General features: G+C 44.5%; 1 protein-coding gene across 2 annotated transcripts in view; it reads right to left on the reverse strand.

Annotated features, from left to right (window-relative positions):
- The window catches only part of SRSF4 (serine and arginine rich splicing factor 4), a 32,512-nt gene that overhangs the window by 5,234 nt on the left and 6,976 nt on the right, over positions 1 to 20,302 (reverse strand). The window contains exons 2-3 of one of the 2 annotated variants that reach the window (XM_075908801.2): positions 3,089 to 3,231; positions 2,086 to 2,198 (exon numbers count right to left, since the gene is read on the reverse strand). In XM_075908801.2, coding sequence (XP_075764916.2) covers positions 2,086 to 2,198; positions 3,089 to 3,231 — 256 coding nt within the window. Of the gene's footprint in view, positions 1 to 2,085; positions 2,199 to 3,062; positions 3,232 to 20,302 lie in introns of those variants that run through there. The other variant, XM_075908802.2, reaches the window with a different exon arrangement.

A 20,302-nucleotide genomic window follows, 5' to 3' on the forward strand; every position in this document is an offset into this window, starting at 1 on the left:
CATTCCAAGCTCAAATTGCTTCCAGTAATAAAGTGAGATATAAAGACAAGCTACTGGCGGCTTACAGTGTTCTCAACAACACAAACTGCTATTTAAACTAGACCCAAATGATAGATCTAGTAAATTAGTTTTCACAGAACAAGAAGCAGTTGATACGCTTTATATCTGAACAATATTCAGCTTCCAAACAACCCTGTGATACATCAGTGTTCTCTCAATTTTACCAAGACAAAGCAGTTAAGTGATTTGCTCAAGGGTGCAGAGCGTACTCATGGCCGAGCCGGGACTGCCTCTCCGGAGTTCTGGCTCCCACTCAGACCCAAAGATCAGGCCTCTGATCCACTTGCAAGTTTTCAGCAAGTGAAACATGAATTCTTGGTGGCTCAAGGGGAAAAGCACAAATTGAAGAGGCACCTGAAGAACAAATAAGTGTGTTTAAGCCATTCACAGCTGGCAGGATGGCTGACCAGCATCATAAGAATGCTCTTTATATAAAAAAAAAAAAAGTAATCTCTTACACAACTGGAGGCACAGGATAAAAGCACTACAGGAGGAGATTTCACATACACACAATCATAATCACTACACGTGCTGTGGCCTAGAGAGTTACCTGAGTGCCTATTACAGAAAATCACATTCAGCTCCTTCATTTATCATCATTTTTACCTTTTCAACTGAAATTGTCAGATTGTTCTTGGGTTGGGAGAAAATTTTTCCAGAAGTTTCCTCAAAAATGGATGAATTGCTTTCATGTGAAAACATCCTTTTGGCTAAGGATTGGAACTTTTTTCAAACACCAGCACCCTCAAGAAACTGATGGAGGAAACTTCAAATTTAACAGCTAATTCCTAGGTCACAGACGAGCCTTCCGTTGGTCTGACAGAAGTCTGATTTGACTTGGCAGAGTTTTAAAGGTATGTTTGTTTTCATCTTGACTTACATGCACAAGCTTGTGTTAAACTAATGTTCTCCTGTCATGAATAGGAGCTGCTAAAGAGAGTTTAATTTACCTGGAGAGTGAGGAAAGGGTTAAGCAACTCTGAAGATGCACCTGGGGAAGGGGACTTTGGGCATTCAGCCAATGAAATGCAGAAAGAAATTTCAAACCAAGAGAGGGGTCTCCCTCCCCCCCAACCCCTTACTTTGTTTTCCCCAGGCAGCAGGAGAAATGGGCTCTCCCAGGAACAGACTTCTTGAAACGTGTAAGTAGGGAAAAATTTAGATAGTCCATCAGATTTCAATCCATGGCTTTTAACACCCAGTCATTTACTATGCTTGCAACAGTAGTCTTGTTTTAATAATAAAAGTGTTTTCTTTGTGTTTTGGTTAACTGGTATTGGTTGATTTTTGTGTTCTTAAACCTAGTGCTTAAGTTACCCAGGAGAAGCAGAGCCACATCGTTCTCTGCGGATTACCTCTGGTTGTTTTCCCAACTCCAAGCAAAATGGAGGTTGGGGGCAGGGAGAGAGCTTTGCCTCAGGGAGGGGAGTTCAAGTGATCTCTTCCCTAGAAAAGGCTAATTTTATATTTTTATTTATACTTGGTGGTAGCAAACCAACTGTCTTTCTTTTGCATCTCAGGGAAACAGAGAAACAGACCAAACAAGTTTGCCTCTGGGAGTTAGAAACAGGTTCTTACAGCATTTATTCTGCTAGTCGGCCCCCATATCTACACACGAAGTGCCAGGTTGGGAAACTAAGTCATGACATCTCCTAAAAGACCATTTATAACATGCATGTATATGTACCTAAAGTGGAACGTCTCAAGATTCCATACAATGACATATTGCTTTTGAATGCATGTATTTGTATATGCATACTACTTCAAACATGTATTCTTACTCATTGCACTTACTAGAGAGAGAGGTAAGTGGAGGGGGCGGGGGGAGAAAGTGTCTGAAGTCCAATATTTCCAGTGCAGAGGATACGTTTGGAGCGATTCTAGATAGCGTTCTCTCTTAAGAAGCAATGCTTAGTTGGTACAATCACCATATGTTCACACAATTTCCTTGGACTCACAATCACCACGTCATTTTCACCCTTTCTGATCTTCAACTCTAGCAGAGTAAAGAAAGGCGTCCCCTACCTTTAAATCTTGCCAACTGCAACGGCTTGACAGATTTTCCACGATCAATCTGTACTCTGTACGGGTGGGAGGACCGTACTTATCTCTTCCACTTCTTCTATAACCATATCCACCTTTAGGAGGTGACAAGCAGACAGTAATATTCAGCTGAGGAGATAGAGTGGCTTAGTCTACCCCCAGATAAATAAACTACTCTATCCAATATGTCAGCAAATACATTTAATCTTCACCCCACCCTCTAATCTAAAATAGATTCTCCTCATTTAAAACATAAAATTAGAGAGATAAAAACATTTAAAAAATGTAACATTTACTACCCCATAATTACAAGGCTGTAAAATTATAATTACAGTTACAGTTAACATGCAATTAAATTAATATTAAACATTAATTTTTGAAATAAGAAACCAAATCACTAAAACCAGTTTACTCATGTTACTTACATTGATTAAAGGTTTTCTGAATATTTGATATGAATATAGATTTTCAGGCACCTATTTCAGTTTAATCTCATCTGTCTCTAACCCTTGGGATCCTCACCACCCAGGTCTAATGGGAAAAGGTTGCGGTCGTCACATGGCTTCCTTTTTTGGTCAGCCAAGGGCCACAAAGGTCAAAGAGCCACTCATGGAAAGGTAACCCAAGGTCAGCAAATGGAACAGGCAGTCATCTTAGCCTCAAAGGACACTTTTAATTAAAACATTGAGGTCTTTGTTAAGTCTATGTTAAACAATCACATCACAAAAACAAATACTTACAAAATAAGCAAATCAATAATGGTACAATAAATAGTGTTCATACAGTTATTAATTAGTTAATTAAGTAAATTAAAATAAGTTTATACAATTAGCAAATTGATAAATATCCAAATAAATATTTACATTAACAATTACAAAAACAACTATTCAAACTTCATATCATTACTGTCTTTTAAAAAATTACTGGTTTTTAAAAGTGAAATATAATAAAAAAGTCACCGAGATACAAATGCATTAGTGCTTACTGCGTCCAGAACCATAACTGCTGTCACGTCGGGGGCCCCTGGCATGTTCAACGATAACTCGCTCCCCACAAAGGTCTTTGCCATTTAGCTCATAAACAGCATCATCTGCATCACGCAGATCGTCAAATTCAACAAAACCATACCTAGGAGGAGACAAACGCGACTTAGGCAAAGCCGAATGACCCATATTGGTATTCACCAAGGGCAATTCCTATCACATATGTACGTTCCCTGTTGATGGAACCTGGCCACAGAACATGCTTCCCAATCTGTTGGCTTACAAGGCATGGTACTACACTTCTCTTTCATCATTTACTACAGTAAAGCTAGAGCTGTCCAGTGGTTCTGGCAAACAGGACTGGTTTATTAAGAGACCTGGGTACCATTCTTGGATCTGTCACAGGCTTTGCTAGAAGCTAGGAGATCTTGAGCGACCTCAGTTTCTCACTTGAACCAGAGGCATTCAACCACCTCAGTGTTTGCAAATGGCTTGAACTCCTGAATCAGAAGGTGCTACAAGACAGGAAAGTATTAAGGCATGTCAAGAAAGGGAGTTTATCAGAGAGGCTGGATAACTCCACTGGAGGCAGTACTGAGGTGTCCAAGAAATGTGATTAGATGTTATGGCACTGGGATTGGGCACATAGTTCATTAGGATTTTCAAGGTAGCCTTGTACTAAAGAGCTTCCCTTAAAGCCATGGTGTCCAACATGCTAGCTACATGTAGCTATGTGGCCGGTTGGGAGTGGCTAGTTTGCTGTAGCTTCAGAACTGGTTGGACACCATGGCCATAAAGTCACCATTCAAACTGCTCTACCAAGCCACCTAGAAATTATCATTTAATACGAATGAGAGTCATGAATAGGATATGAATGGCTCCAATACTGCAGGTGCTGGGTGTGTGGATGTCCCAGGCCTGAATCCGGAAGCTGCATGCAGAGTAGAGTGGTGCAGTACTGGTCCTAGTTCTGCTAGTCATAAGACCTTCAGACAGAGACCTTGCAAAACTTTCCACAAAAATACACTCATGCAAGCTTACGCTTGAAACAAAAACTGCAGCAGCTTTGCTCAGGATTCTGGACTAGGGATGTGAATGGTCAACTGGTTAAACCTATAAGCATCACCCTTAACAGGTGATGCTTATGGGCTCTGGTTAACCAGGGGAGGCTGGAACAGCTCCCTGTTTGCTGTTCCTGCTGCAGCCCAGTTGGTGCAGCCTCTGTCCATGGGGGGGGGGGGGGGAACGGGGGGGACGGACACTCCAGGCCAGCCAGAGTGGGCCACTCCAGCCCAATCAGGTTGGAGTGCCCTTCCACCTAGTTCCTTTAAGTTTAACCAGTTAAACAATGAAAGAGGATTTTACATCCTACTCTGGACACACATGGGGAGACAGGAGGTGGAAGATGAATCTTAAAACTAAGATGTAAATTTAAATGGACATTTCTGAGCACTGTTAATTACTGCAAGACAACAATACAGGAGAGCCATAATAAGTCACTTAGGGCGTGTCTAAACTATACCCCTCTGTTGGCAGAGGGATGTAAATTAGACACATTGAAAGTGCAAATGAAACTGGTATTTAAATATCCTGCACTTCATTTACATAATGGCGGCCGCCACTTTTTTCCGAAATGGGGCTTTTCGGGGAAAAAAAACCGAGCAGGTTAGATGGGGCATTTTTGACAGAAATATCCCGTTTCGAAGGATCCTATACTCCTCAAAAAACTGCCTTTTTTTTTAAAGCCTTGTTTTGAAAAAAAGTGGTGGCCGCTATAATGTAAATGAAGCACAGGATATTTAAATCCCGGCTTTATTTGAACTTTCAATACGTCTAATTTATATCCCTCTGCTGACAGAGGGGTATAGTTTAGACGTACCTTTACTGTGCTGATTTAAAGGTGCACTAAAAAGTTAATGCCAACACTTCCAATGCGAATGCTCAGACTCAAAGAATCTAAATCCATTCAGTGGTCCAATTTCAGAGGTGCCATTGAAATCAATGAAAAGGGCAGGCTGCTAGGTAGCTGCTAATCTGTCACACTGAAGAATAGCAGGAGTAGGGTTTTTTTTTTTTTTAATTATACTGATATTTATCTTTTCTGAAGTTTGAGATCATAATTGGTCATGGTCAAAAATTTTCAAATTTGAAGTTAATAAAAAACAGGGACACTTTTTTTTAAACAAGAGTTTTTCTATTTTTTTGCCAAGCATAAACTATAACCCATTTTACATATGGGAAATTTAAGGCAATGAGATGACTTGTCCAGGGCCACGTGGCAACAAAGTTGGGAAAAACAATCCGATCTCCTTGCTGTATTAACAGTAACAGATATTTTACAGCAAAATATGAACCAACCCCAATTATTCAAATGGCTGGGGGGAACATACCAGAAACTGTAGACAATCTAGGTTCAGATAATCAGAGTTCACCTATGCTTGAAATCCATTTCCCCTTCACTTACCTTCCAAGACCCAAGTTCAGGCTTCAGAGTCTCCCCTGCAATAGCTGATGGCATCACAGCCCCGTACAGCAGTACAGGGAGCCCCGTTTCAGCTGGCTGCAACATCTCTGGCTGCTGTAGGGCAAACAGAATCCTGAACTCAGGTCTGAGCATGCAAGTAAAGGAGGAAATGGTTTTACACATCTTTGTTTCAAATTTAAACATCTATGCAATTTACGTGCACAAATTCTGCTCTCTCAGCTTGGGCTGTTTAGATAATAAATGTTTTTATTTCCTCCTTTAGTACCCATTGAGCACTAGAATAGCTTTACTAAGCAAACATGAAACATTTGATTAAATATTTAACATAAAAATGCTTGTCTGGCCACTGCAAGTTATCATCATAGCTGCATTTTCATGCAAATACTGGTCTCAAAGGGGGGGCAATGTGCGCTGAATGGTGGCTTGGAGTAGGGACGTTAAATATTGGTTAATTGAATAGTTGATTAACCTCGTGAATTCTTATCAGTTAGTTGACTAGTCTATAATCCCTGGGCAGCCCCTGTCTGGAGGGGAGGGGTCTGTGCTCCCGAACCCGCCATGAGCTAGAACCGAGCTAGGCTGCTTGCATACCTGGCTCTTGATACACTTTAAATACAGAGCTGCAGCAGGGGTAGGTTCAGGACCCAGTGCAAGTCGGGACTGAGGTAGGGTGCTGGCCAGCCTGCTAAAAAGTTTACTGGCAAGGGGTGGGAGGAAAATGCATGTAGTCTATAGCATTAACCTAAAAGCTTTTGCTTATCGGTTACTCGGTTAATCGACTGTACTATTACATCCCTAGCTTGGAGCTGTACATTATAATTGTTTCATCACAGCAGTGAACAGATCTATGAGATGGATCAATCCAGCTTTACTTTGTCATTACCCCGCCCCCTTTCTGTTTGCAAAAAAAGAAACAATCCCCTTATATTGAGTTAATATCTCAATTACTTTGCAGCACTCTACTTGTAGTTATCCCACTCCTTGATTAGGTGCTTCCCTCAGTGACAGGAATGCCAGACAAAGCTTTCGAGACAAGAAATGAACAAAAATATTGTTAAATACACTTCAAGAGTGGGAATTTCAGGTCCTAATATCCGATCTACAAACCTATTCTTTCTAAAGAAGGGGTGGGGAACCTTTTCGGAGGCCAATGACCCACAAAAAATTAGTCTGACATGGCAGTAGGGTGAAGGGACGCACTGATATGGCGTCCAACTGAGAAGGAGAAAGACACTCCCCCACATCCCCCTCACACACCAGTCTAGGGGGTTCCAGTCTAGTAGATTTTATGTGCTCCAGCACTGTGGCGGGGCAGCAGGGGGTGAGGATGGGGCACACTGGAGCGCCAGTGCAGGTTGCCTAGTGCTTGGGGGGGGAGGGCGGGGTGGGACTGGACCTTTGAAGCTGGATCTATGATTCTAGGTTCCCCATCCCTGTTCTAAAGCGTCAAGGGAACTTAAACAGGCAACCTCCAGCAGCACTGTAAAATCTAGCAAGGTTGGAGCACTGGTTTAGGACTGCCAGAAGAATGCAGTTGTCTTCAGAGTTACTGACACCATCGTCTACAGAATTTTCCTTGATCAGCACCAGAACTGCTTAGCAGGCTCCAATAGGTACCATGTTACGCCTTCTTTCCTCCTGTCCCCAAAAGAATGCTGTATATTTGTCTCATCCCCCGCATAAAAACAACAGGATCAACAGTATGTATTTTAGGGTTGCTTACATGTTAAACAGGTATCATGTGATGGATGGGGGGGGGAGGAGAAATCATGGAAGGGGGATAACTGTTTTTAAAGAACATTAAAGTCAAACCACACAACCCAGAGATACTGGGTTATATTGAACCACCTCTCAAAATATACACATCACACCACAGTTTCAAAACCATAAACTACTATCTAGAAGTGTAAATTCATACCACAAGAAACCATAACTGTGGACACAACCCTAACTATAGCAATTTAATCTGTTGTCATGTGGCAGTATGCAAGTAAATCTTCTTTTAAAGATCTACTGATACTGCTTTCAATGTGCCATAAAACTATGTAATAAAAGCATCAATCCCCTTTACTTTGTATTGGGTAAAACACCATCATTTACTGTCCATGATCAAAACCAAAAAACCCTGCAAAAGCATGCACCCTGATTTCTACTAACTTCAACAGATGAGGCCACCTTAAAGAGTTTTTATTAAAGCTGAAGAGAAATGGGATTTGTTTAACCTGTTTAAGGTCCCAAATCATAATTGGAAATTTACTTCACTTATTCAGCCATTTCCTGATCTATATGATGCTTTAGGGACATTGGATCCATATTCTCCATTCTGCCCATGGGCAAGAATACTGATATTTGACCTGTCCTCGCCTGTGCCAGTTAAATATTCCTTGCTCTGGTGGTAGCACTTAACACAGCACTTTGCTCAGTAATTGACTATTGGGATTAGGGATGTAATGGTGTAGTCAATTAACCAATAAGCAAAAGCTTACAGGTTAATGCTATAGACTACATGCATTTCCCACCCCATCCTCACTTGCCAGGAAATTTTTAAAGCAGTCTGGCCAGCAGTCTGGCTCAGTTCTAGCTTGAAATGGGTCCAGGACCTACCCCTGCTTTGCATTTAAAGTTTATTAGGAGCCAGGTGGACAGGTGGCCTGGCTCAAACCAAGTCTGGGAGCTCAGACCCGCCCCAGACAGTGGCTGCTGCCACCCCATGCTGCTGCCTCTATCAGGGCCACAGGCAGCTGATCTACGAGGGGATCTGGTCTTTAAACTCAGACAGAGGCAGCAGCGTGGAGTGGCAGGGGGCCCCTCAGGACAGAGGCTGGAGCGCACTGGCTACCAGCCCCGTCCCCGGGACTATAGACTTAGTTGACTAACTGATCAGAATTCTAGAGGTTACTTGACTATTCAATTAGCCATTATTTAACATCCCTAACTGGGATCACATACTGCTCTACATGCACCTAGGTACTGAATGCCCGTTCCTGATGCACAAAGGAGGTGTCAACAAGCTTTCCTGGTGCTTGTGAATGGACTCCTCTGGAGCCCCTGACAGGCTGAAATCTGGTAGAGTTCTAAAAAGCACATACTTCAGCTGGTGCTAAAAATGGTCACTCTTCTCATTGCCAGTTTATGCTAAACCTTCACTAACTTCAATGGAGATGCATGGCTCTACACCAGGACCCCAATGGGCGTGTAGTCTCCTGTGGCTTAGTTACTGACAGAGTTGCTTAGTGTTTCATTTGACCCCAACCGGATTCTAAATAGAATAAGGAAAGCTAGCTACAGTATCTTCCTTTTTTTAAAGCCAAACCACAGTTTCAGTTCACATGCTTCCCAAACATGGACTCTAATAAGCCTAGGCTCATTGCTTAATCTACTTGACCACTCGCATTCCCCTCCACCCCCACACTGCCTCTGTATAAGAGACAGTGGGGCAGGAGAGGGAAGAGGGGGAGAGAAAGAGGAGCAGAAGCTGGTGGGGAGCCTGCTTAAAAGCTAGTTCTCCCCCCAGCACTGGCTCTGCGTTGCCACCTGCCCCTATCAGAGGCAGCAGCTGGGGGAGGAGGGAAAGGAGGGAGGGAGAAGGAAAATGAGGGGAGACAGGAGAGTCTGCTGCAAAGACAGCCCGAGCTGGCCATGGACAGAGGTTTCTGGGGGGGAGGAGGGAATGGGAGACTGTCTCAAAGCAGCCTCTGTGGGGAGCTCAGAAACCCTGCAGACAGGGACTGCTGCCTCGTATCAGGGCAAGAGGCAGCCGGTCCATTAGGGAAACTGGTTTTTAAACTGGCTCCCCATGTGGACCGGCTCCTGCCTGGCCCCCTCCACTGCTGCCTCTGATAGAAAGGCAGCAGCGCAGGGTGGCAGGGGGCTCTCTGGAAGTAGGACTGGATTGCACTTGCTACCAGCCCCTCCCCGGAGGACTATAAAACAGCTGACTAACCACTAAGAATTCATGTGATTAGTCAACTATTCAATTAACTGATAGCTAACATCCCTGGGACAAATATCCAGCCATGGGCAAGAATACTGAAATACTCCAGTTACTGCTGATGATACTTCCTTGCAGTGCTTTCTAAATGTGGTGACATGAGTTAATACAGTGAATTTAATTAGGAAGCTCTTCCAGGGAATTACAAGGGTTCTGGTGAGATGACATATCATGAAGTCACTGCTTACATTAGTAACATAGCTTTCCACAAGGACTTTTTCTTTATTACAGCATCCATTTAATAGCAAATGCTAGTTAATTATCTAATTTGTACTTGCACCTACCTCAAACAACTGGCTTGGTTTCTGCAAAAAGGTGAATTTTTTTTATTGCAGATTTACTAAAAACAACAAAGTGCTGCTTTTGAACTATGACCAGTGGGAAAGGGAAAGATGCAACAAGAGAAACTTTTCCTGCTATCAAATGAGCCACTTATAAATGAAAGGCTGAACTTTGAAAATGTCATGCAAATAGCTGCCAAAGAGAAAGTCAAGCCATAAGTTTGAAAGAGAAAGCCTTTTAAAAGTTAACATCTGAAAATTGCACACTGCACATATGTCCAGTACAAAGTGTTACTAAATTTGACAGTCTGTAGTTGGGACTACTGAGCTACACATTCTTGCATCAGCAATGTATTTTAGTAGACACTGAGAGGTCAATTTCACCACAGGAGTCTTGAGAGCACTATGAGGAGTTAACTAAGATTCCATAATGGAGTTTGCATACCCTCCTGGAGAGCTGTAGCATCGCTTTAAGTAGACCAAAGCTATCACAAACAGCTGTGTCAGCAGTGCGGCAGTTGCAATTAACTTTGGCCAAGATGTATATGTATTCTATTCCAGCATGCTTGTTAAACTATCCCTGGATGCATTTTTATGGGGTTAGAGGTCTTAAGATATACAGAATGTGTACTCAAGCCAAGTTAGTTGCTGTAGGATGGTTACTTTGCATTCACCATTTTAAATGAAATGTTATCAATGAATTAACAAGCGTTTTATATTCCAGACGTACTGGCTAGAGATAGATATAAAATGATTGCAATATTACACTCATTCTTTTGAAAATGTGCTTATGATATGAATGTGACATAAGATGCGCCTTATGCAAGATAACTCATCCAAGTTATTATTGGAAAGCACGATTTACTGAATATGCTTATCCTATTTGCATGCATTTTTTTTTTTACCTGAAGTCAGGAATATTAGCCATGTATCTGCATATGAACCATGCTACTTTGGGTGACACCCACAGTAACTCTTCAGGTACTACAGTAAACTTCCGATAATCTGGCACCTTTAGGACTATGATTATAGGAAAGAATTCACTTGACATTTACTGTTACTAAAGCTTCTAAAAGACAATTCTCCTTTTGCCACAGAGTCTGCATTAAATAGGACTATGGTCCTTTAATCAAGTAAAAAAAATTCCAATCAAATGTGTCCGAAAGCTTAGGTTTTGTTTTTAAAGGCTTGTTTTTACTGAGCCTACAAAGCAATAAATGCAATGGGAGAATATTTACAAATATTCACAGTATATGCAAACACTGCACCAAAGTACTAGCACAGGAGAATATGAAAGCAAGACACTTCTTTCATTTTTGGCCAAGCAGAGCTGAATGCAAATAGAAGCAACATGAATAAATGGTGAAAAATAAGCTGGTACCAATAATCAGGGCTCGCCAGCCACGTGGAACTGCACGCTGTGCATGCGCTGATTGTGCTGTGCGGCCGCACCAGGCTAAAATCTACTTGCCGTGGGTGAGTAGATTACATTAATTGTCGAGCCCTGCCAATAATAAACAGATACCTGGCTCCTACTGCACTTTTCCATCCACAGATCTGAAAGCATTTCACAAAGATGGGGAAGCTCTGGGGCAGGGGACACGGTCTATATCCTTTGCTGAAGTGTGCCAGTAAGCTATCAGCATTAAATAAAGTAACCTCGTTTTTCAAGTGAGGAAACTGAGGTACAACTGACTTATTGGAGGTAATAGCAAGCAAGAGCCAGAAATGGAACCCATATTTCCCCAAAACCTACCCCTGCGCCGAATCAGTTTCTATAAGTAAAAGGTAAGAAAGCTAGATTGTTCAAGTTATTATAGGATCACTGGATCCCTGCATATGGTAAAGGCCAAAGGCAGCACTTCTTTACCAGCCTCAAGAAGCATCTGAAATATATGAGAATAGTGACATTTGATTTGTTGGTTGTTATAACAAGATCATGATCTGAATTCTGTGCTACCATACTAAACAGATTATGCTCCCTATTAAGGATGTTAAGGACTAGTCAACTAGTTGATTGATGTTAAGGACTAGTCAACTAGGGGGGGTATTTCAAAGCGGCAGCACCGCATGGAGCCTGTACTCCAGACTCTATGCAGTACTGCCCCTTTGAATTTCTGTGGGACCCAGTCAGCTGGGGAGTCCTCAGCTGATCCCAGGCTCCATGAAGTGCTGCCGCTTTGAAATGCCAAGCGGAGCCCAGGATCAGTTGAGAGACCAGAGCTGAACAGGGGCTCCGCACGGCCTTTCTACGGAACCTGGGGACTCCCCAGCTGACCCCAGGCTCGAGCGCAGCATTTCAAAGCTCACAGAGCAGGGGAGTCCCCAGCTGACCCTGGGTTCCGGGAAATGCTGTGTGGAGCCTGGGGTCAGCTGGGGACTGCGTGGCATTTCAAAGTGGCAGCGCTGCATGGTCAATAGGCACTTCCGCATTCATCCTTTGAAATGTACAAAGCTGGCACGCTGTGAGCAGCCCAGGACCAGCGAGAAGTGCTGCTGACTCCAGGCTCCACACAGGTGCTTCCGCTTTGAAATGTGCAACAGCCCCCTGGCTGTAATAATAGCACTGTAGCCTAGTTCGACCTCTTTACACCCAAGATCACTTTTTAAATGTGTCCCATCCCGTCTCCAAAACCTCACCCCTTCCTTGAGGCCCCACCCTCTCCAAACCTTTCCGCAGACTACCTATGGCTAATGAAAACTCACCGTTAATTACATAATTACACCCGAGCCATTTTGTTAGTGCTGCAGCTGAGGAAAACAGTTTAATTTAAACTGTGAAACAGATTAAGCATTTTAACTTTCTCATGTTAGTTTATCAAACTTTGTTTTAAATAAAGTAAAATATGATGTCCAACACAAAAGGTTTAAATGTTTTCTTTATTTATGGCAGGGGTGGGGAACCTTTTTTGGGTCCGGGGCCACTGACCCACAGAAAAATCAGTTGGGGACCACACAAGTGAGAAGCAAAAAGACTCCTTCCCAAACCCCCAATCCACACTGAGATGGCCCCCAACTGAGACACCTCACACCTCTGGTGCTCCAGCCCCATGGGGTGAGGCAAGGGACAGGGACAACTGAGGTTCAGGGCTTCGCATAAACCAGGTTTACTTTTCTGGGGTTCCCAAGTTAGTGGATTTTGTGGACCCCCCCCCTTAGGCTCTGGGGTGGGAAGACAAATGAGGAGCTCAATGTGCAGGACAGGACTGCCAGCAAGTGGGACAGGGACGCAGAATCTGGGTGGGAGATGGGGTGCAGATGGGATGAGGAGGGCAGGGTCTGGAAGGGAGTTTGGCAGCAGGAAAGGGTGTGGGGTGGGGTTACTAGAGGGAGGTTGAGGGTAGAAGGGGGTTAGGGGAGTAACATAGAAAAGGTGAAAGGGTGAGAATGCAGCCAAATAGCTAGTTGGGGAGGGAGGAAAAGTGGGAGAAAAGGGAAGTGCAGCTTCTGCAAAGTAAAATTGTAACCCCCTCTCACACCTTCCCTCTGCTCCAGCCTCACTCCGCTCAGCCCCATGATCCCCCGCAATGCCCCATGCCCCTCAGTGCAATCCCTGTCTCCTCCCAGTCTGCCCCCACACCCACACACTCCCACTGCACTCACCAGCAGGACAGCAGTGCTGAGATTTGCAGGCTCCCAGGAGCAACACTGGGGCAAAGAGAAGAGGGGTGTGTGGGAGGTGGGGTGGGGGGAGAGAGAGTCTCTTCCCTGTGTGGCCCAGCCTTTTTCCTGGAGGCAGCAGCTCTGGGGCTGAGGCTGAGGCAGAAAGAGCATGGGGCTCCCCAGAGCTAACTCCAGCCTGGCTGGGAGAAGCAAGACACTGGGGAAGGGGCAGCCCAACCCCACACACAGCCTGCGAGGAACAGCTTGACATAGCCCAGGCCTCCCAGCCCCAGCACTGTGGAGCAGGCCTAGTTCCCCCTCCCAGAGCAGAGGGCAAGAGCCAGGGAGACAAGAATGGACTTTTGGGACAAACAGTGCCAAGTGGTTTCCTCAGAGGAGAGCAGGATGGATAAAAATCAATTATTTAAAGCCAGAGAGACAACATATAGGAAAGGACGGCAGCAGCACAGAAAGGAGCATTGGAGCGGACTGGAAAGGAAAAGGGAAGACATTCAGCGTGCACATAGCTTCCTAGGTTCCCCATGCTTTTGCTACAGAAAAACTGTCATGGCTTCTTACGAGAGACCCTGCCTGGGGCTGGCCCTGGAGGTTGAAGGCGCCTCCGGGGCTGGCCACAGCACCTCCAGACTAGCCCGGGGCCACGTGACTGCGGTGCCTCCAGAGTAGCACAGGGCCATGTGACTGGGGCGCCTCTTGGGCGGCCACAAACCATGGCAGTGGCGCCTCTGGGGCAGCCTGTGGCCGCAGTATCTTGGGGCCAGCCCCGAATCACATGGCTGCAGCAGCCGTGTCTCTGGCACCTGGGACTTCATGGCCACGGAAGTGGAGCCTTCTTCCAGGGCGGCCAGGACAGCATGGTTGCAGCCATTGCTGCAAGGGAGCACAAAGCCAGGTAAGGTCCCCCCTCATGCCCAGACCTCTGCACACCGATCTCGTTACTTCCCTCCTGCCCCCCCCCCCACGACCCAGTACCCCCAGCTTGCTCCAACACCTTCCCTTGTTACTGTACCCTCTCTCCTGGCCACGCACTGCACCCTCCCTTGTTCCTGCTCCCTCCACCTGGCCAGAAACTCTACTTCCAGCCTGCTTCTGCACCCCATCCACCTCCCAGATGCCGCACCCCATCCCTATCCTACTTGCTAGGAGCTCTGTCTCAAGCACTGTATCCCTCATTTTTCTCCCTACCCCAGAGCCAAAGGAGATCCATAAAACCCACTAACTCCAGAACCCTAGAAAAGTAAATCTGGTCTATGGGAAGCCCTGAAGCTCAGTTTCCACCTTTCCTTCCCCTCACCTCATCTCATGAGGTAGTGGCCCTAGAGGAGTGAGGTCTCTCAGCTGGGGCCACATCAGTGAATGTTGGGGGGTTCTGGAGGACTTTTTTGGCTTATCACTTGTGGGGTCCCCAACTGATTTTTTTTTGTGAGTCAGTGACCCCAGACCCCAAAAGGGTTCCCCACCCCGACAAAGAAAACATTGAAACCTTGTGTGTTGGACATAATATTTTAATTTAAAATTAAGTTTGATAAATTAACATGAGAAAGTTAAAACGCTTAATCTGTTTCACAATTTAAATTAAACTGTTCTTACTATCTGCAGCTGGTTCAGAAAACAAGGTCACCATACTCAGTAGGGTAGTTCTTAACCCCGCCCCCTTCTGCCTGAGACCCCACCGCTTCCAGGTTGGCCCATGGCCACTTTCAAAATTTGTGAAAGTGGCCCCTCTCTTCCAAAATTATTGCCCACTCTTCCCCTAGAAACTAACAAATGTATTAGATCAGTGATCTCCAACCTTTTTACACCCAAGATCACTTTTTACATCTCAGAACAGGTGAAAATCTACCGCCCTACCCCTTCCTTTAAGCCCCGCCCTCTCTATTCTCCTCCTGTCCATCACTTGCTATCCTCAGCCCTTACTTACACACTCTGATAAACTGTTTATTTTTAAATTATGTGATATATAAAATTAAAATCACGTGTTTATAGTTATGAAATAAATGGTCTGATTTTTATTCATGATATTTAAATCTAAAATGAAGCATTTATAATTATACATTTTGTGGGGACAGTTCTGCGGCTGGGGGCAGGGGAGAGGGAACAGGGTGCTGGGAGGGCAGAGGACAGGGTTCTGCAACAGGGGACAGAGTGCCAGTGGGGACTGAGTTCGGGGAGTGGGGACGGGAAGAGGGACAGAGTTCTGTAGCTGGGAACAGAGGAGTGGGGACAGCGTTCAGTAGCTGGAGAGTGGGGTGCCAGTGGAGGCAGAGTCTCCTGCATCTGCCTCCTCCCAGGATTCCCCCCCACCAGAGGGAAGCCCTGCACGCACCGGCCCCGGGGCCAACCCCCCACTCCTGTGCAGGGAAGCCCAACGTGCGCAACTGCCCAGAGGGCCAACCCCCCCGCACGCGCCTCCCGCGGGGCTGACTCACCCCTCCTGTGCGGTGCAGGGAGCCGATGCTCCCTCCCGCAGTACAGCAGGCAGAGCAGCTAGTGCACTTCCGGAATCGCCAGAAGTGGCGCTAAGCTGCGGGACTTCTGTCCATCCCTGGGAAGCCGACACTACCTCCATTTTCACTTGAGGTAAGTAGTGGGGCTTCTCGGGGGTGGGAGGGGAATGGGGGCGGGGCGGACAGGACGCCTCGCGATCGACTTGTTGGTGACCACGGTATTAGATCCTAAGCTTTCACAGGTAAAACTCACTTCATCAGATGAGTTGGACTGAAAATTACGTAATTACAGATGTAATTTTCATTCCAACTCATCTGGTGAAGTGAGTTTTACCCACTAAAGCTCATGACCTAATAAATGTGTTAGTCTCTAAGGTGCCACAGAACTGCTTGTTTTTACAGTGTAAGCAAGTTTCAGAAGGGTAGCTGTGTTAGTCTCTTTCAGAAAAAAAAACAACAAAACAACCCACCTAAGGAGTCTTCTGAAGCAGGCTCCAGCCCACAAAAGCTTATACCAAAATATATTTGTTAGTCTTTAATGTACTACTAGACTACTCAATATTGTTTCAGTAGAAGCAGGGAAACTGTGGAGCCTGGAAAAATCCCCAGTCAAGAGGGAGATGGATATGGATCTCAACCCAAGAAAGTGCCAGTTGAGGAACAGGGGACTTAAGAGTGGGTACTCTCCAGGGGCAAATACTGGTACAGTTGCCTTCATCTGTGACAGAACGGACCATAATCAACTCCTGGCATCTTTCCATTCAGCACCAATGCTAGTGCACATGCACTAGGGAAAAGGTAGTAATAAGCTCTGAGATTGTTACCACTTCTCGGGTTAGAGTTAAGAGTATGCACATTACCCCTGTGATCCTAACTCTGGTCGAGTTGTCCAATTGCTACAGCTCAGCGAATGATGAGCCGCACTACTCTGTTATTCTCTGGCCTATCCTCAAAATAAAATTCCCAGAGGCCCTTCACAAGGCCTTGTGTGTTACATAAACCCATGTTAAAAATTTAAGCTGGGAACTGTGGGCAGGCCCGTTGGGAGCTGAATGGATTTCACCCTCTAGCAGACTCACATTTATATCAAGCTGCATATGATGCTAACATAAATGATAGATATGGATACAATGGCAGTGTAAAAGCTGTCTACAGTATTTCCAACATGGTTGGCCATGAAGAACTAACTAATTCATGGGTTCCCAAACTGGGGGGAGGGGTGTGTGAAGAAATTCCAGGGGGTGGGAGAGCAAGGCAACCTAGCCCCCGCCCCCCACGTTTTGCTGCTATTTTTAGTTTTTGGCCCAGGTCAGTCCCCCCCCCCTTTTTTTTTTTTTGCTCAACAAGTTTTGCTGCTATTTTGGCAGGGGAGGGGAGAGGGAGGGGGGCCCAAAAGGGTTTTTCAAAAATCAAAAAGTGGATGTGATGCCAAAAAGTTTGGGAACCACTGAACTAGTGTGTTCTTCTAAAACTGTATCTTTATTCCAAATGTTCTGTGTTTAGAATCTTGTCTTTGAAGCGTTAATTCAGTTTGATGCACATTATATATCTTAACTATGTATATGAAGAAGTGTTCCTGATTTTTTCAAAAGATGTTTTTATTAAACATTAGACTGTACTTGTGGATTTGTCACTAGCAATATTGTTATACAGAACACTTAAATAGTTTTGCTACATAACACTCCAGTAAATTAAGTGTAATTAATGTCCTGCATTAGACCTCTGAATAACTACCGATGTACAGTATTGCACTGAGAATCACCACTCAGGACGGGGTACAGTTGGGCTAAGTGCTGAGCACATCTTGCACCGCAGAGCTTAAAATCTAATTACAGCAAAATGCAAAGAGTGGTGGTAACTGAAAGAGAAGAGGGGAGGGAACCAGTAACAACATATTTACAGAGACACTCCAAATTATGAACTTCAAAAGGGACTGATGCCAACATACTGAGGGAGAGGAGAGGTACTAAATTGGGATGTTAAAATGCAGTTAATTGACTAGTTGACGGAATTTCCATCGACTACTTGTGGGCACTTGCGCATTCCTCTGCAGATCGGCTGTGGGGTGGCTGCCCCTTTAAAATGCTGCCTCTGGCATTTCAAAGGGGTCAGCACTGTGATTCCAGGTGATCCTGGGCTGTGTGCGGCAGTGGAACCCAGCTGACCCCAGGTTCTGGGGAAATGTCATGCAGAGCCCTGGATTAGCTGGGAAGTCCCCAGCTGAACCCAGGCTCCACAGCTGCCCCTTTGAAACTCCGCCTTGGGGTTTCAAAGTGGCAGCGCCACTTTGAAGTACCCCTTCCTCCCTTTTGCTGCCTCTCGCTGGAGAAATAGTGTGTTGACTAGTCAACTAGTCAATCTGATAAGCAAATGCTTATCTTTAACATCCCTAGTAGTAAATAGGAACTAGGACAGAGGCCAATAATTAAGCGATCCATGAACTCCTTGTGATCTGGCCTGGTAGAAAAGTAATCCACATGTAAAGTTTACAGGAACAAGTATGGAATTCAGCCACGATACTGTAGTTCCCACATAATCCATGATCCTTCCTCCACCCTAAGACAATGGAAACACTTTCTGTGGAGTTCACTGATAGTTCAATCTTGTGAAAACATTAGTAACCACAATGATACAACCTACTGGTATCACTGTAAAATCAGTGAAATTTCCAAACTGGTTCATGGAACACTAGCTGGTGCTACAGAAGACCAGGTAGATTCATGGAGCGGGATCTCTATTTATTGCTGCTCTAACTGTATAGCTGCTTCAGTGGGAAACACTGCTCAATATTTTGTCCCATTACCTAACTAAAAGTTAAATAGGATACACAGTCTTTTACTTCTAGGTCACTGATTCAAAGTACAGTGCATGTTTGCAGTCAGTACCATCTTAGCAGCTGTTTGAGCTCTGGAGAACTAGTAAAATAACATCACCAGAACCAATAGTGCAACAATTGACCTATTAACACAGATAGGATAGATTTTTTTTATGTTTTATAATGTTTAAAATTTCATATATAATTAATTTTACTGACTTTTGGAAAAAGGCAGTTTCTATTCATAGACTCTTAGAGTACTAGAACTGGAAGGGACCTTGAGAGATCATCAAGTCCAGACCTGAGACTCATGGCAGGACCCAGCACTGTCTAGGACCAGACATGGGCAAAAGGCCCCCGTGGGTTGGATCCAGCCCACGGAGGCTCTGCCGCTCCCCCACCCCGAGGCCAATCAGGGCTTAAGAGTCGTGCTTAAGAGTCAACCCTTATGGTTGACAGGCAGGGAATGAGAGATTTTGCATGATTCCCCCTGTCCCCAGGCCAGAGTCACACTGTTGACTCATATTTAGCTTACAGTCCACTATGATCTCTAGATCCCTTTCAGCAGTTCTCCTTCCTAGACAGTCACTTCCCATTCTGTATGTGTGAAACTGATTGTTCCTTCCTAAGTGGAGCACTTTGCATTTGTCCTTATTAAATTTCATCCTGTTTACCTCAGACCATTTATCCACGTTGTCCAGATCATTTTGAATTATGACCTTATCCTCCAAAGCAGCGTTTCTCAACCTTTTTTTAAATAAAGTACATTTTCTTAAAGGGGTAAGTACTCCCAGTACCTACAGTTTACAGATGCACAAATTTTTTTCTACCTTTGCAACACATTTGTTTATACAACTTAATCATAGCTGAGCGGGTGTTGAAATGTTTGGGTGTAAAAAGTACAAAAATAATGAAGCGCCGTAAAACTTAAAACAAAAATTCAGTTTTCTCCAAATTTCAGTTGTGTATGCCCTCACAAGACTTCAAGTACCCCAAAGGGTACTCATACCACTGGTTGAGAAAAACTACTCCAAAACACTTGCAAACCCCTCTCAGCTTATCATCTGCAAACTTAATAATTGTACTCTATGCCATCAACTAACTTGCTGACAGATACTGAACAGAATCGGAGCCAAAATAGACCTCTGGGTCCCCAATTGTTATGCCCTTTCAACATGATTATGAACATTAAAAACTACTCTCTGAAAATGGTTCTCCAGCCAGTTATGCAACCACCTTATAGTAGCCCTATCTAAGTTGTATTTCCCTAGTTTATTCATCAGAAACTGTATCAAATGCCTTACTAAAGCCTAGGTATACCACATCCTCCACTTCTCCCTTATCCACAAGCCTTGTTATCAGATTGGTTTGACATGATGTGTTCATTACAAACCTATGCTGGCTGATACCTATCAACTTATTATTTTCCAGATGTCTGCAGATGAATTCCTTAATTACTTGCTCCATTATCTTTCCTGGCTTGTTCTTATTTCCCTTTTTATAGATGGGCACTATATTTGCCCCTTTTTCAGTCTTCTGGAATCTCTCCTGTCTTCCATGATTTTCCAAAGGC

Source organism: Pelodiscus sinensis, chromosome 26 (genome assembly GCF_052426305.1).
Source record: "Pelodiscus sinensis isolate ZL-2025 chromosome 26, ASM5242630v1, whole genome shotgun sequence".
NCBI lineage: Eukaryota > Metazoa > Chordata > Testudines > Trionychidae > Pelodiscus > Pelodiscus sinensis.